Genomic DNA, 18,708 nt, shown 5'->3' with positions numbered 1-18,708 from the left:
AAGAGTCACTCAGTTTTGTTTCTATTGTCCTTGTGTATTTTCTTATGTCCTGGTTGATTATAGTCACTAAATGTAATGAATGAACAATGTGATAGAAACATAAATTTTTGTAGTTCTTATATTTAAACATTGGTTTAAGTTGACTATATTATTTTAAAGTGCAGTAAAACCATGCTTAACTTAATGCTAAGAGAATTAAATGTTTTCATTAGTTGAATTTTCCAATTAACTGGAGATTAAGTAGAAAATCTCTTCTTGCTTAAAAAAAGGTATTTCTAAAATGCATTAGGACTCTTTCTGGTCTTTATGAATATGTTATAATAAGCATACTTAAATCCTCCTTTACTAACTGAGAATTTTGAAGTGCAATAAGGTCATGATTATGAAAACCCTTTTTCATTATATGGTACTCTAGAGTTAGGAGTAGGATGGGGATTAGCAGACTAAGATCCATGTACCAGAGATGGCCTATGAGAAGATTTGGGGTAACATGGCATCTAGGACTGGGAATTGTACAAAGAAACCTATGTGGGTGTACACGTGGCAGAAAGATGCCTGCCCTGCTAGTCACCCCCCTTTTTTCATTTTCACCCCAGAACCTCCAGCTGCCTGTAATTGACTTGTTTCACTGCCATGAGGATTAGGCTTAGGATCAAGGTATCTCTCATCAGATGTTGATGAACTTTGTGAAACATGTACTCCTAGGAGCCACCTCCCTGGGATACTGACTTACCTAACAATTCCATTCACCCACAGAGACTTACAGAGAAAGTAGTGGCTGATAGGTAACAGCCATGTGGTCAGGGAGGATTATTGGCACAGCACACCCCATTTACTCCTACTCTCAAAGATTGCTAACCCCTGGTGTAGGAGATTGGAATGAATTTAAGTGACACCAAGGTAAACTCTAGAATTCGCTTTTTTGACCTAAACCCTCATTTGAATGTATTCTCTTATCAATTGCTTTTTTACTCCTAAAAACTAAAGGAAAAACAAATCAAATAAGTCAGATTGATTGAGAGTTCTAGTTCATTAAAAGTTTACTGTACTTTTTTCAATATAATTTGCAATTTATGTATTATCTGAGTTTCCCAAAATTTAATAGAAATTGAAAAATCACATCTTTCTTTCTTTCTTATAGAACAATGTTTTTCCTGGAAGTGGTATGACAAGAAGGAACACATATGTTTGTGAAAGGACTGCAGATCGCTATTCTGCAATACAGAATGGGAAAGACAGCAGGTAAGAAGTAATTTGAGTTTTAGTGTAACATAGCAAATTTGATACTAAACCAGATCAGTTCTATTCCTAGAACTCTGTAAGTAGCATTCTGTGACATGGTACAGGAATTAGAAGAAATAAATAGCGGGTAGACTGAGAGTTTATAGCCCAAGCATTATGAAAAGATACAGGACAAATGGAGACTGAGGATTAACATAAATTGGTTGACTGGAGTCTGTGATAGGGAGGGAAGCTCAGTGTGGTAGATTTGTGGTATAGGGGTCGGTGATATTGATGGAGACAGTCACAGAAATGATAAGTCATTTCCATGGTCATAGGATCATAGATTTAGAGCTGAAAAAGACGTTTGAAATGATCTAATCCAACCCCCTCATTTTTAAAATGAGGAATCTGAGTCCTGGAGAAATGACATTTCTTGTCCAAGGTTACAGTCGAATTTAGTATATCTCCCCCTCCTCCAACTATGCAGCACCTCTGACTATTTCTTTAGATTTTTCCTTCCTTCCACAGTAATCACTTTTCTTATGTTCTCTGTCCATTTTTTTCCTCTTGTTCCATTATTTTCTAGTTCAGCTCTTCTTTTCTTTCTTGCTCCTACTTATTCTCCTTTCTTATTCCCTTCTCAATCCCACTTTTCTCTCCCTTTGTGTTTTCCCTTTCCAGAACTCGTGTATAGTCATTCTTTTCTAAGCATGAAGTGTAGGATTGTTAGAAGAAAGAGAAAGTAAAATATTAAATCAATTTCCTATCCATTTTTCCCAAGACACTGCTGCTTCCATATTCGAAAGAATGAAATCCTTATGGGAACCTTAGAGACAATATTTCGTCTCCTAAAAAGAGAAGTTTTTTTTAATAAATAATAGAAAATCAAGGCAAAGCTTAGTAAATAGCTGTTAGACCCTAAAACCTGTGCCACTTTTTATTGCTTATTTAAATAACTATGTTTCTATTATGTCTCAAAACACAACTTTGTAGAATGATCATAATTTGAATGATATTTTTCTTTATTTTCCTTATTGAATGAGAATGAAAGTATTTCTAAGTTTTAATGAATACGAATGCTAAGGATTTTACTTTTTATTTACATAAAAGTTGGCATAAAATCAGTATTTCAACTAATTTTTACCCCCAACATTAGTAAAATAGTAATTTCTTATTAGTAATTAGGTATAATTAGCAGTAATTTTAAAATCCAACTGCTGTTTGGTTGTTTTTAATAATTAGGCATAATTAAAAGTAATTTTTTTTTTTTTTTTTGTCAAGGCAGTTGAGGTTAAGTGACTTGCCCACAGTCACACAGCTGATAAGTGTCAAGTGTCTGGTCTGAGACCGGATTTGAACTCAGTTCCTCCTGACTCCAGAGCCTGGTGCTCTATTCACTGTACCACCTAGCTGCCCCAAAAGTCATTTTAAAAGCTAACTACTGCAGTGGGTTTTGTTTGTTTTGTGATTTTTTTGGGGGGGGGAGGGGGATGTTACATAAGTTATAGAAAATAGTTTTGTATACTAAAAGAGCATTGCACTCAGAATCAGAAGACCCATATCAATACCTGTCGCCACTTGGCAACTTTATTTCAACTCTCTAGGTCTCAGTTTACCAACCTGTAAAATGAGATCAGACTAAGGGATCACCAAGGTCCCTTCCAACTCTGAAATTCTAAAATTCTGTGAATACTTATCAGTGCAAGTTAAAAGGATCATTAGTCCAAATCTAATGAAATTCTATTTACTCTTCTATCATTGACTTAATGGCATTTCATTTTCCATATTTCAATTTCTTTTCCTATAAACTGGAAATAAAATATATTGTGACCTCCTTGAAAACTGGAACAGTATCCTGTGTATCTTTTTATTCCCCTTTCCCTAATCTCCCCCTCCACCCACACCATCCTGGCACAGTGCTTCTCGCCCTTCTACAGTTTCATAGATGGCCTTCTGGAGCTGCTAAGACCAAGAAATTCATCACCCAGAAGTTAACATAGTGATCATTCTGTCACTGGGCCAGTACTCAAAGACTTTCCCTCTTGTGTTCAGAGATGACTCAGGGACTCTATGATGAAACATCAGAGAAGGACTTTATAGTGGTGGCCATACTGGGTACATTTAAGCATAATCCTCAGTCTTCGTCACCGCCATGGAGGAGGACTTTGGTCCTCCATGAGATTTTCCTATATAATGAGGATTAAAAAAAACCATTCTCCTCTCTTTCCTACCAATAATGGCTTGACTGTGGTACTGATGAGGTCTCTCTAAAATTCCCTTAATGAGCTTAACTCTATGATGAATTGTGAAGTCTTGATAGGTTCTAGGTTGCCCCATTGATACCACATTAAAAATGACTGATTGATTCAGATTTGGAAGGACTTGAACAGCTGTCTGGTCTGACCTGTACTGGAAAAAGAACCATTTCTGCAGCGTACCTGGCGAGTGTCATCTGGCCTTTGCTTGAAGACCATCAATGAGAGAGAACCCTCTACCATGTGATGTAACCCATTCCAGTTTTGAATAGCCCTTGTTGTTAGGAATTTTCTACAGGGCAGGACTCCAGAAAGTGGGGCAGACTGAAGGAACAGGTTGACAGAGGGATCCAATAACTCATCAATTCATAGAGACCTAACTCAGTATATCTGTATTACAAACTTATGGTGCTACCATGAAGTGCATTAGATTGGATTAAATAAAGCATTTATTAAACCTTACTGTGTGCCAGGCAGTACCTAGGTGATTTTGCAGGCTTCCCTCCAGATATCTTAATCCACATAAGTCCGACTGGCCTTTTTTCATCTGACCTATTAGCCCTTCTCTGTTTCTTATGTCTCTGTTCTTCCTTTTAAAGAGCAAGTCCAAGGGTATATCCCAAGTGCATGATCTGACATTAATTATTCTTACTTAACGTGGTGTGTATCCAGCACAAGGAAAGGGAGGCTTAGCTTATTAAAGAATTAACTTTGGGGAAAGAATTTCACACTTACTCAATGAGAAACCATCAATACCAAGTCAAAATTCTTAACATTAATGAGACTGAGGCCAGGAAAATGCACCTTCTATACATAGTAAATGCTTAGTAAATGGTTATTGAAGTGACTTGGTAGAATTGACTGGACCACTTTACAAATCAAATATAAAGAATAAGGAGGTAGAGGTGTTTTATCCTCCTTAGTTCCAATAGTAATAATAGCCGATATGTAATGAGCTTTAAGATTCAAAAAGCACTTTAGGGGCAGCTCGGTTGTGCAGTGGGTAGAGCACTGGCCCTGGAGTCTGGAGGAGCTGAGTTCATATCTGGCCTCAGACCAGACACTTGACACTTACTAGCACATTACTTAACCCCATTGACTAGCAAAAAAAAAAAAGTTTACTTACATTATCTCATTTGGTCCTCAAAACAGCCCTGCAAAGTAGATGCTGTTATCATCCCCATTTTACATAGGAGAAGCCTGAAGCTGAGACTTGTTGATTTGCCAAATCACGTGGTTAGTACTGTGATTGTCTGAGGTGAGAGTCAAAATCATATCTTCTGACTCCATATCCAGCATTTGATTCACCAGATTGCTCTGCCTTTATTGCCCCTGGACACTTCAAGAAGCTGGTGGGAGTCTTCAGTGTTATTAAATTCTCTGTACTGTAGCTAGTCCTTGGCTGTCAGACTCTTATTTGTAAGTTCATATAATGATTAGGAGTCATATCAGTTCTTCTCCTTCCCAGTTATAGGACTTCAGTCAGGCTGTTTCTTTTACTATCTAGGCCACAGTTTTCACATCTGTATAATATGAGAATTAGGAAAGCAGGGACTTGATCTCTAAAAATCCCTTCCACTATAATAGTCTATCTTTTAATTGATAATTAATGAAGGTGTTTTGATGTTTATTGCTGGAGACTTTATTTTTACCAGCTTAGTGCTCCTCATTATTCTATTCTTAGTAACCTCAATAAGATATCCTAAACTTTGAGTCTTAACAAGAAAAAAAGTCTTTGATCCATTACTTCATCCTTTATTTTTGAATCCATTGAAAAGCAACAAAAATAACTTCATAACCTACTCAACACTTTTCCATGGAAACTGGTGAGAAAATTTATGCAGCATACTTTTAGCTGGAACAGCATTAATGATATTGTATTAGTCATAAATAATGGTTAATTTCTCTAAAATGTTTAATTCCTTTATTGTTTGGTTTATCTGTAGAAATCTCATTCTTTAGTTGAGGCAAATTTCAGTTTGTTTTCCTTTTTATATTCCCATGGCTTTCCTGATGACTTGTGCTCAAAGTCTGACAGAAATGTCTGTGACTAGCACATCTTCTGCAGGATCTGCCATCACTTCTGCTGCACCGTCGACACGGCCTCGACACCAGAAGTCTATGTCTGCCTCTGGCCACCCCATAAAAGTCACATTGCCAACCATCAAAGATGGCACTGACTATCGACCAGGGTAATGTACTGTGTGCATCCCATTTCCTTTTTTTATGAAATATAGAATGCCATACATCAGGGAGCAAGAGTGTCTGGATTGTCATTAGAGTTCTACCACTTACTGCTTAGGCATGGCTGTTAATCTCCTGCTCCTTAGGTCTTTATTCTTTAAAAATAAGAGGAAGGGAGAATTATGCTCCACACTCTCAGGTGCCTTCTAGTTTTAAAACAGTGTAACTCTGTGATGCCAGTATTGTTCTTTTGTCCAGTTTGTTTAAAGAATGTTGCCTTTCTACCCATGAGCATTTTAATTATTTGATATTAGGTTAGTTAACACATAGCCATTTGATATTTATTCATCAAGACCTAAATTTACAATGAGTAGTTGTATTTAGAGTAAAGCAGTGTGTGTGTGTGGGGGGGTTGTTTGTTTTTACCTCTACAAAGCTTTAATTAGAATAATTTAATATATGGACATTGTCATGGACTTAGCACTCCTAGAGCTGAAAGGTTTATTATGCCTTTTATGTATTTTACAAAGTAAGAGTACTACGGTTGAATGTTTTGAGCTTTGCATTTTCTTAATATTTAAATGATTGAGGATTTTTAATAATCTAATGAAAAGCATTCAAAAGATATTTCATTTTAAAAGTTATTCCTAAAAATGAGATCATCTCTGACTAGAAAAACAATCCATAGTTCACATCTATAATGAGAAGAGTAAATCAATGCCAAAGGAAAGCTCTGCATATTTTCCTTCTAGCTTCAAGTATGACTCCTGAGTGAATGATTTTTCTGTGTCAACCTGAATAGCATCTTAATTTTTCCCAGCAGTACAACTCAGAGAGTTCCTGCTGCTTCCCCATCTGCTCATAGTATTAGTGCTGCTACACCAGACCGAACCCGTTTTCCTCGTGGGAGTTCAAGTCGAAGTACTTTTCATGGTGAACAGCTCCGAGAACGACGTAATGCTACTTATAATGGACCACCTGCTTCACCATCACATGAAACTGGTACATTTTCACATGCCAGAAGGGGGACGTCAACTGGTATAATAAGCAAAATAACTTCCAAGTTTGTTCGCAGGTCAGTACCAATATATTGTTATAGTTATGTTTTATATTTTTAGTATAGGGAATCAAACACAAATGAACTTTTGTCAGCAGAATTTGTATAGCATGGTGATTTTTCACAGGAATATTATAATGCCACAGTCTTTTGTAGAAGTTTTTTAAATGAAATTTTCAGCATAAAAGAAACCCATTAAATAGAAATGAAATCAAGCTAATTGAAGGCAAAAAAATTAACTACAAAAAAAGATAGAATAAAGAAAATGTCTAATAGAAATATAGCATAAATGTGTACTTCTTCCCTCTGTTTTAACAGGTAGTACTGACCACAGAATATTGAAAATGTGTACATTTAGCATAAATTAGAAAAAAGAAAGTATTTCAGTTCTCTAGTTTCTTTTCAAACTTCCTTTGTCCACTTCTATGATTATTATTCAAGATAATTTTTAGATGTTTTTCTTATGCCTTTAAAATTATGTTATCCTTATGTTTTCTCCACAAGTAATTGTGTACTTTATCCTGTATCATTTTTTCTGTGTATAAAAATTCTGTAAAGGAATCAGATAAGTTATGGTACAATAAAAATGCATCATAAAAGTAGATATAGTGACTAAAAACCTCTACAATCCATTTAAAATAGTAAAAATTATGTTGTTTCCTATAAAATGGAAAAACTGTACTGAACATTTTAATTATAAAAGGGACTCCAACATACTATAAATATATACAAAGCACCACAGAACACAACCACTGAGTTTTAAGTTTTTTTCTATCCAAAATCAATGTCCTAGCTATAATATCAACATTAAATTTTAATTAGTTTGGTTTGCCACCTTATGTTTTAGAAGGGCTTTGGGGGGATGATTATAATAGCCTCTGTCCTTTTAAATTTTGTTTAGTAAAGTTGGGACTGATGCCTTTCCCCTCCCAATCTCCACACCACATAATTAACTTCTTTATATAAAGCACAGGAGTTTTCAGAATCATTCCCTATACCTTAGAGCCATGCTTAAATTTGGAATCTTGCTTTTCAAAAATAATTATGGGCATAGTCATGAGAGGTTAGAGGGCTAGGTGGTCCCTTAAAACTGGCTCTCTTTGGCCCTCCTCTACCCCTTTACCTTGCCTTGACACACCCTGACACATAGTTAGACATGCTTACACATCAGGAGCATCTTTGAATGACTGGTTTAAGAAGCCATAAAGATCAGTCAAAGGAATGTATGGAAGGAAGGCAGGGTGGGATAGTTACATTCCTTAGCCTTGATCTGATTTTGGAGATTTTTATGTACTGTGTCAGTATTAATCTATGGCCTTTTTTATACCAGCTTGCTAATCTATACAATGAGGAAATCCAACTGGGTGATCTCTGATATCCCTTCCTAGCTCTGAACTTTTAAAATTCTGTGGTCACATCCAGTGCGGTGTAAAAGGACTGAGAACCAAAAATGCCAGGGAAACATTTTTCATCCCTTCCCACTGTTCCCCAGGCTGGGTCTAATGAATGGGTAAAGAAATCAAAAAGTGATGTCTCAGCATTCAGTAGACCGTATTCAACATGTGGAGTGAGAATGAAAGTGCCTCTAGAACCATATAGGTATGACTGTAAGCTTCCATATACATAAATTTCAGTTTTATCCCCAAAATGAGATCTCTTTGAAGGGAAAAAAAAAATAATATCTTTCTCTTTCTCTCTTCCCTTCTCCTCCCTCTCTTTCTCTCTCCTTCCTCTCCCTTCCTCCTCTCTCTTCCATCTTTTCCTCTCCCCACCCCCCTGCCCCACTGATTTCCTTATTCATCTGAGCATTTATTCAGTGTCTCATATGTGCCAGGCATTGTGTTAGAATATGCAAAAAGACAATGCCTCCTCTTAAGGAGCTTATGTTCTATTGTGAAGAAGCAGCAGTTATACATGTAATATTAAATACAAACTATATGCAAGGAAGTGAGAGGACACAAGTCTAAATAAGAAGGGCAATTCTGAAACACTAGAACAGGTAAAAACAAACAAACCAAAAAAACTTGATTCCTGATTGTACACTAAGCACTGTACAACACATTTTTCTTATATTTTTGTTATATGACAATGACTTTATCACAGGCAGCATAGAGTAATCAAAGGAGCATTGGTCTAGGAGTTTGGAGACTTGCATGTCTCTGCCACTAATTATTTGTGTGACTTTTAGTGTATCGCATGATCTTCCTGGACCTTCTTTTCCTCATTTTTCAAATGAGAGTCTTTATAGACTTTTAAAATTCTCTGTGTTTTTTTCTTTTTTTTTCTTTTTCTTTTCTTTTCTTTTCTTTTTTTTTTTTTTTTTGGCTAGGCAGTGGGGTTAAGTGACTTGCCCAGGGTCACATAGCTAGTAAGTGTTATGTGTCTGAGGCCGCATTTGAACTCAGGTCCTCCTGAATCCAGGGCCAGTGCTCTATCCACTGCGCCACCCCTGTGTTTTTCCTTTTAACAGTAATTCTTAAAGGATTTAAGTAATTGCTTATTTAAGTATTAAATTTATTTACTTATTTAAGTATTATATTTAAGTATTAAAACTAAGTGTTTTCCTTTTAAAAGAACTTTAGTAAGTATTATTCTCCTGGGCTTTTTGTGAAGGGTAGGAAAAAGACTGCTATTCATTCAGTCTTCTGTAAAGAGTCATTTTCATGCCTTTAACATGATAAATTAAAAGCACTTACCTGGTTCCCAAACTTTTATACATACTTCAAGTTAGAAGATAGATTTTTAAAATGTATAACTATCCAGTTGGCATGGAATTAATGTAGTTCACTGAAGTCACAATGAAGCCTACAAGAGAAACAATATCAAGATATGAACCTCTATATAATAGCTGTCAATGTCAGTTCTGCCTCCATTGCATTTCTTGCCTACATGACCTTGTCCCCAGGTGCACAGCCTACCCTAGCTTTGGGCCTTCCTCACCTCCCTCCTAGACTATTTTAATAGCCTTCTAATAAGATTCCTTACTATTAATCTCTTCCCCTTCTAATTTATACTGTTCCCAGCTACCAAAATAACATTCTTAAAGCTCAAGCCTAATCAAGCATCTTCAATAGTTCTTTAATTTATCATAGGATAAAATGCAAACTCATCAGCTTGGCATTTAAACCCTTTCTAATCTGACTCCAACTTACTTCTCAAGGTTTATTTCGTATCACTTCCCTTTACTCATTCTTTGTTCCAGCCAGGCTGACCTACCTACCTGCTCCTTCCCCAGCTTGTCATTCCATCTCCCACCTTTACAAAGCCCATCTTGCTTGCCCTTTCTCTTCTGCTTCTCCTCCTTAGCTTAGGCTCAAGTCATGTTTCATCTTCTATAAGAAGTCTTTCTTGGTCCCCCGAGTTGTTAGTATTTTCTCCTTCCTCAAATTATATTGTATTCATTTTTCTTTGTATCTGTTCTGTGTCCCTTCACCTGCAGTAAAAGATAAACTACTTGAGGGCAGGGACTAGTTTCCATTTTGGTTTTGCATTCCTAGAACCTAGCACAGTACCTTGCACATAATAGACATATGGATGTTGTATTTATTGTATTCAATCAGTTTATAATGAGGTCTAGAACAACCATAGTACCTTCTGTGTCCCTCAGTACTTTAGTGCATCAGTGAGTTCATTGATCTGGTACGCCTTCAACAGATGCAGATTGCAACTCATCCCTACCTTTTCATCTTATACAACACTCATCCATTCCTGGCTCCCTCCCTGCCTCTCCTAATAGGAAATCCATAAAACATGTAGAGGGCTTATTCCAGATCTCAGCATTACTTGGGTTACCCAGAGAGGATTCAGTTGTCTGCTAGTTATTACTCACTGTCATTAAATGACTGACTCCTCTCTTTCTGGTCATATATCCATTTAGTGTCTTTAACACCACTTTTCTCATGCATTTTATCATTGGTATTTTAATTTAGTCTATTTATGTCCACCAAGTGTCTCTCCATTGCCTACCTTTGGGTGACCTGCAATTTTTATTCCTTAGAGATTGTGATATTCCATAATTCACATCAATACAAAATCACCAGAAGAATATTTATATTAAAAAGATTGGGTGAGTTTTTTTTACAAGAGAAACTTACTGTCATTGAAAGTACTCTGCAATTTTTCAAATGACATCTAATTTCCTCTTATTCTGTTTTAGGCTTAATTCATTGGACGTCTACTGCATCTTTCTAAAATCTGTATGTCCCAGTGAACTAGTTCTATAGCTTTTCCATCCAATTGCATATTATAGTCTAAAGAGGGATTCTTCATTTATTTGTTTTTTTTTTTCCTGTATGGTTAGGTTAGGTTGAATTATTTTGCGTTATTATGGATTTCATTTAGGAGACTCTGCTATATTCTGGGACTTGATGCAATAATCATAATATCATCCACAAACAGAAGCATCAGGAAGACCTTCTCTATAGGGAATACCTCTTCCCTTTCTACTCTAATTGTCCTCTGTCAGTTGAAGCCTGTGCTGGGGCAGCTAGGTGGTGCAGTGGATAGAGCACTGGCCCAGAAGCCAGGAGAACCTCAGTTCAAATCTGGCCTCAGACCAAACACTTGACATTTACTAGCTGTGTGACCCTGGGCAAGTCACTTAACCCCAATTGCCTTAAAAAAAAAAAAGCCTGTGTCTCCCTGTTTTATGCCTCACTTGATATTAATAACTGGAGGGTTTTCTGTCTCATTAGTGTTATCTGTGTAGCATCTATCAAAAATCATGTAAAATCTTAACATTTGCCTGGAAGACACTTTGTTGAAGAAGAACCATTAAAGCTGTATCTCGCTCTGTAGAACTGTTTGCATGTGTAGAATCACCTAACAAACACAACGGCATCTTACCTTCTGCACATCCTCATGGAGACGTATTCCCTCATGCAGCATTTTGGTAGTTGGAAGTTGCAGCTCAACATTGTACTGTGGTAGAGGCGATGCTGAAACATCGAGTTTAGTGCAGGAATAGGACCTCTGATAATCCTGAGTCAGTGACGGAATAGGGCACAATTAATTGATCTTCTCCATTTGTAGTATTAAGAACATTCACATGGCATTGGTATGGACTAGACAAACTCAAAAGTGTGTAGTATGCATGTATTCCAGCCCCATAATTCTATGTGTTCAGTTTTTTTCTCAGATTTTCAGTCCTTCATACTCCTGTGGCCCTCCCTATATTTCTTGTTCCTGTAGACTTCCTTTCTTTGTTATCTCTCAAATCTGAAGAAATTAATCCCTACACAAAAACTTCCATGTGATTAGCAGCAGAAATAGGCATACTCAGTTGCCAGGGCCAATTTTTAGTACCACTTGAAAACTAAGGAGTGTTTTACAATCTTTGAGAACCAGTAAAGTCAAGGTACAAAGGACCAGTAAGTGAAAAATCAGATTTCTGAGGAAAAGTTAAAGAAGTTTAAGTAATTAAGACTGGGAAGGCAAAAGAGAAAGACCAACTTAATAACTGTCTTCAAAATATGACTATTTTAAGGATTGTACCAGCCTGTGGAGCATCGTAACAGTACAAAGGAAGATAGTTTTAAACTTCAGGTTAAAGGTTTGCTTGTGTGTAAAGTAGTTATGAAATGTCTGTCTCTAGAAATCTTTCAAAAAGCTTTAACAAATTTATTTAATTCTACAATTATCACATGGTAATTGACAATATGACAGTTGGTAAATTTTTCTAGCACTTTGATTGAATAATACAGTACACTGTGATTAGCAAATAAACTATTAAGTTCGTTTATCATCTATGTCAGCATTAGCAAACAAAATATAAGCCCTTAAAATGGTGTTGTGTTCGATGTCCTAATAGCTGAGCTCTCTTTTCCCCCAATTCCCATGTGTAACTAGTGAACCAAGTGTCTCCCTAGCCCCTTCCCTACATATTATGACTATTCAAAGCAGCTACTTGATAGGATACCTCCCAGCTCTTACTCCTAGCAGCAACAGATTGAAACAACAGTCATGGAAAACTCTGTTTTATGTCCACTGCTATTTTGAATAGCCATGGATGAGAAAGTAGAGTTGAAAAGATGCTCTACTGCCTCTAAGCTTCCAGAACAATGATTATTGTACAAAACTTGAATTATGCATAAAAATTCAGTTCTTCCTTCCCACCATTAGACTTATACGCTTTTATGTTTGGTAAGTCAACTTACCCATGAACCAAAATGGTTTATAGACTTCTACATATCTCTACAACAGCATTTTCTATAGTAAGGTAAAGCACCAACTGAATTTTTAAATTCAGAGTTTCATTTGACCAGTTGTTTTGTAATCCCACTACATGTCATCTAGTGATAATTTAACATTGCTTAATAATCAATTTCTCTGCAGGTTTTTCTGGGTTTAATTGTTTTTGACAATCATGAAACCATTTAAGATTTTATTAGTATTTTCATAGTTAAGTTCAAAAGAAGGGTTTCTTTGGTTTTATTTAACATACTTTTCCAGGATGGATTTATAGATAAAACCTGATTGAGCAAATATTTTGAGATCTTAAATACATATGCACATGTGTTCATATACGTGTGCACATGCACACACATCCCATCAGTGTTGAAGGTACCTAAGGTTCTGTTATAGTAGAATGAATGCAACTTCTTATATGTTTATTCATTGTCTACTTACTATATATTTCTACCAGATCAAATCATTTAAAATGTGTGTACTACATTTTGAGTGAAATTCTAATAAACTTTTTATTACTTTTCAAAGAATGATGTTAATATGTGTTGTGTTGAAATATATATGTATATATACACATATAAAAAGCTCTTATCCGACTACAAAGATAATTCAATCATATTGTAAGACTTAATTTCTAAATTGAGCGGCTACTAGAATTACATTTAATAATAAATTTTGTCAAGTGTGGCTATTAACTTTAAAATCATTCTAACTTTAGCTTGAATTTTTTAAAAATTGTTTTTTACCATATATCTTGGTTGAGTAATTGGAAGATAATATAAATGAACTGGTTTCACTGTAACAACTTTAATCAGTGATAAATACCCAGTAGACGCTCAATAAATGTTAGTTTTGGTGAGTATGATGAAATAAAACTGAAACCTAATATCAGGTTGGTAATGATGAACAATTGTAATGCTAAAAGTTTTCTCAACAAAAAGTTATTTTAACATCATTTTAGATGTAGGTTTTCTGAATTTATTTTTCACCTTTATCATTGACTCTCCACCTTAACTTTGTTTTGAGGGATCCAAGTGAAGGCGAAGCCAGTGGCAGAACTGACACCTCAAGGTGAGGAGCCACTATTAATTAATACTTCGCTGCCAGGGCCCTGTGTATGAAAACTCAATTTCTTAAATATGTAATAGAAACTCATAAAATGAAATTATAAAAACCAATGGGCTAGATATTATTTTGTATATTTAAAAGTTTATGTTTGGGTGGGCTTTTCTTTGTTCCCCGGAAATCTATTGCTTTGAAAAAAAACTTATACTTAATTCTTTATATTTTCCAAACAGTATCTTGAAGTGTATACTTTATAAAGAAGCAGCATTTCTGTATTCTAAAATGTTCACAGTAAAAATAAACTCATTAGATTCTTATTAAACTCATTAATTGTTTTTCTTATATTAAAAGTAATGCAATTAAAATTAATGCAAGTCATATAAAACAGAGCATAGAACTCAGAACATCCAAACATTTGAAATAAGCAAATATGTAAGGAGCTGTAATGTTAGTCTTCAATTCCAGATGGGTGTTCAGCTTGCCAGAGTGCTTTGGCTCAAAGGCTCTCAGCACATAAAATTTTGATGGGGCGTTTGGGACCCTTATACCATACTTATTAATCATGGAAGTATATGAATTATGTGAGTATTTATACAACTGTTTGGCTCATGGGAGAACTAAGGAATAAGCATATTACATTATATTTTTATTAGGAAGTGTTCAGGATTGGAAATTAAATCTTAAACTCTTGATAAGTAGCTTAGCATCAAACTGTGTTTGACTGGCTGAACACACACCTTGGATTTTTACTACATTTAAAGTGATTACTAGAAGCAAAAACTAATGAGTTTTGAACATGCTTTTTTGAGCATTGCCCCCCAAATAAACCTTCTTTAAAAAGTATACTAGTTTTATGTTTTGGTTATTGAAATTAAAATGCTGTCCTTCTACTGTGTTTTCCTTCTTCTGAATGCTCTGAGATACCTCTGCCTCTGTGGGTAGAGGGCAAGGGTGGGAGAGGGGAGGAGAGAAATCTGGTTGCCTTTCTTTAGCCTATTAAATAAACATGGAGCAATTTAGTTTTCAGCCCCTCTTGTGCTCTACACTATTAAGCTTACCCCACCCCCCCACCCTAGTACTAAAGCATCTTGCCAGGCATCGCTACTGTTAATTTGATTCTTTTTATAATGATGCAGTCACACAGAATGTACAAAATGCATTCCTATTGTATCTTTTTCATACAATTTTTAATACTTAGTTTTCCTTTTTACTCTATGAGTGATGCTTCTGTTAGAAAAACAGGAATATTGTTTTGTATGCTATTTTAGGGAAAGAATTTATTATAGTTTAAGTATAGAAATGTTTCTGTTTCTGTGCAACCTGTGATTCACTTCCTTTGAAGTGGTATATCTCAGAGAAAAGGCTGACTTTGTGTCCCAGCCCTGAGCTGATGAACTGTGTGACCGTGAGCAAGTGTTTTAACCTTGCAGCCTCAGTCTCTACTCAAAAAATGGTAGTAATAACACCAATACTGATGGTAATAGCTTGCTCTACTAGCTGCCTCCTAATTGTGAGGTTGACATTTGTTCTTGCAAATATTCAAGTTTTAGATATATTTGAGTTATTGTAAATTGTACAAGTTCAAGACAAGTACTAAAGAGAGGACTGAAAAAATTAGCTTCCATGATTATTTAACATTCTTTGGATAATTTTTTATCTACTTTATATTTTTCCCTTTTTTTCCTCTAATTTACATAAGTGGCAGAGCATTAGTAGCTCTGAGGTCTTGAAATATGATTATACTAGTATATATTATTAAAATATAAAATGTTTTTCAGGTGATATTATTTTTTGTCAAACCGTTTTCTTAAAGGTTGGTTGAGAAGTTACTATCCCAACATTTCTATTTTGATATTTTATTATTCATCAGTCCAGTTACCTTATTTTCTACATCACAAATATAAAAATTATCTTGGAACCTTTCTGTAATCTGAAATATATCTTCTGGAGACAAATATCATATTTCAGAATTCAATGAGATGGTTGTAGTTCAAGACTCTTACTTTGCCTTGATCTGTCCCTTTCACATTGCCTATGATTACCCACCAGGTTCTATTAATCTTCCCCCTTCCTCTGCCAATAAACAGAACAAAACAAAGCATTAATTGGAGAGAAGAAAAATGTAATGCACCTTTTAAAATCATTTGCATACATATATTTAGAATATTCTTCCCATTTTATGTGTGTGTGTAAAATTTATGTCATTTCCATAGATTATGCATGCACATATATAAACCTACATGTATGTATGTATTATGTATGTATATACAAAGAAAATGGAGAAGGAAATGAAACAAGTGTCCCCTTCTGTTTTTTGAGTATAGTTAATATTTCAGAATAGTATCCCATAGACTCATTGTTTTGGTAATATGTACTCTTTTAAAAACCTTTCAGATATTAATGTAAGTCAATACAGAATGTTGGGCTCAGGTAACTGTGCCTTCATAGTAATTCTATTAACTTGTCTGTAGTTACCTTTGTATTGTCTGCATTGTGCACAGTTTTATTAAATGTGGAAACTTAAACATGTTTTTGTGTGTATTAATTTCACTGTTGGGTGGGCTTTTTTTTTTTTTACCTTTTTCCTCATAGAAGTACTTCTGGGGAGCCAAAGGAAAGAGAAAAAGAGGATAGTAAAGATTCCAAGCCACGTTCTTTGCGGTTCACTTGGAGTATGAAGACTACTAGTTCCATGGACCCCAATGATATGATGAGAGAGATCCGAAAAGTGTTAGATGCAAATAACTGTGATTATGAACAAAAGGAGAAGTTTTTGCTCTTCTGTGTTCACGGAGATGCCAGACAAGATAGCCTTGTTCAGTGGGAGATGGAAGTCTGCAAGTTGCCTCGCTTGTCACTTAATGGGGTCCGTTTCAAAAGAATATCTGGGACTTCTATTGCATTTAAGAACATTGCATCCAAAATTGCAAATGAGCTTAAACTATAGAGAAAACTAAATTTACAGGATCAGGGAAGATGCATACATGATCTCCAATTTGTGAATGTACTGATAATGCCTAATGTGATTGGCCTGTGAAACTCCCCCTGTAGAAATTGCCCTTATTGCAATAAGGTTATACATAGTTATGAACTGTAAAATTAAAATCAGTACGAATTATATTAAATAACTGTAGCTAAAAATGTTATGTTCACATGTACAGGTAAGTAAATTGAGTATTCTGTTCATTTTATGTTCATAGAATTGTATAATAAAAAAGATAATTGCTTAAAAAAAGATCTTGTATAGTCGTCTAGATTTCTGCACAGAAATATATGTTTGATGCTTTGAGTTGAAATTGTTATTTACATTTTGGTGAGTTTTTTAAATTCTTACCTCCATCATGCATTTTTGAAAATTGTGTCCAGAATTAAAGTGCACAAAAATAGTCTTTACAATTGTAGCATGAACTTTTTTTTAATAACTTACAAATCAAATATACATTTAAATCAGCACTTGATGAGTCAGCTTTTATTGTACACAGAGTTGTACCTGCTTATGTTTGCTCTTATCCTTGTTATTGAGCAAGGATTAGTTTAAAAATTTTTTTTAAATGTTTACAGTGTTGGCAGTTAGAATTTAAAGAAATAAATAAAAACAAGTTGTAGCTTTGCCTTGGGCTAAGAGGTGCTGGAGAAAAAAATTAAACTTAGGTCCAATTTCTTAAGAACTTTGAAGTGTTTTCTCCTAGCCCACAGATAAACGTAGCAGGAAAACTAAGAATAAGAGATCTCCCCTTTGATTATCATGATGTACAATATGAGTTAGGTTCGCTGCCTTCAGAATACTGCAAATACCAGTTTGTGGAAATGTAATAAATATTGGTACTGTTTCATAGCACAAACTCATTTTTGAAGTGTTGACCAATGCATCAGTTAAGAAATAATGCCACCTCAGGAATTAACTGGCGTTTGGAACGTTTGACACCTATTCTCTTTCTTCTCTATCCATCGTCCACCATTTCCAGCCACCATGATACATGAGATTACCTAAGAGACTTTTGAGCATTGTTTATAACAGTGGATCATTGATTTATGCGTATGTGGTCGTACAATTTGTTCCCATGTTTGTGTTTAATATTTTACCCAATTCCTTGTATTTATTCCACATCACTATGCCTGTAATGTGCAGCTTTGTAATTGGGCATTTACCTATTTTTTTTCCTTCATAAATAGTGATATAAACTCTGTAAAACCACTAGTACTGGTACATTTTAATATTTGTTATTTTGTACTGAATTAACCTTGGAAGGTTGCTGTGCAATGTTACTTAATGTTGTAATTAATTACTGCAGTATCAGAATATGAGCCCCATCTGCACATGCTAGTAAAATAGAAAGTTCATTCAAAATTATAAATTTAAAGAATAATAAAGCTGTGATCAATAACTCTGTAACCCTATCCTGCATTAGAAAGCTGTGAGTGTAGGTGATTCCATGATGGCGTCCTAAGGTGGATTCTCCATGCTGTCCTGTACTGTGATGTAGCTTTCTTCTGTAAAAATTCTGTTCTAAAATGGACATGTATTTTTGCCTTAGCAAAGGGTGGTGTTTGGGAAAAGAACTGTAGCCCCTTTTAACCCAGTGTTCATTCAATGAAATCGATGCAAGTCATCTTTATTCACTTTCACTGGTGCACTCTGAAAATTTACTTGAACAGTTCTCATAATAAAGCACTTGTCTTTTGCTCTTTATCAGAATGTGAATTAACTGTTTGCTGTAGAAATGTGTAATACATAAT

General features: G+C 35.2%; 1 protein-coding gene across 3 annotated transcripts in view; it reads left to right on the top strand.

The window, feature by feature from the left end:
- Positions 1-17,249, top strand: part of LOC114049731 (serine/threonine-protein kinase MARK1) — a 146,674-nt gene extending 129,425 nt beyond the window's left edge. The window contains exons 14-18 of one of the 3 annotated variants that reach the window (XM_027871116.1): positions 1,142-1,242; positions 5,510-5,671; positions 6,487-6,738; positions 13,933-13,977; positions 16,564-17,249. In XM_027871116.1, the coding sequence (XP_027726917.1) occupies positions 1,142-1,242; positions 5,510-5,671; positions 6,487-6,738; positions 13,933-13,977; positions 16,564-16,918 (915 nt within the window). In that variant the 3' untranslated portion in view covers positions 16,919-17,249. Of the gene's footprint in view, positions 1-1,141; positions 1,243-5,509; positions 5,672-6,483; positions 6,739-13,932; positions 13,978-16,563 lie in introns of those variants that run through there. The other 2 variants (XM_027871115.1, XM_027871117.1) reach the window with 2 other exon arrangements.
- The last annotated feature ends 1,459 nt before the right edge of the window (positions 17,250-18,708 follow it).

Source organism: Vombatus ursinus, unplaced genomic scaffold, assembly GCF_900497805.2.
Source record: "Vombatus ursinus unplaced genomic scaffold, bare-nosed wombat genome assembly UNPS02014798.1, whole genome shotgun sequence".
Classification (NCBI taxonomy): domain Eukaryota; kingdom Metazoa; phylum Chordata; class Mammalia; order Diprotodontia; family Vombatidae; genus Vombatus; species Vombatus ursinus.
This window is presented reverse-complemented; position numbering and strand designations above follow the sequence as displayed.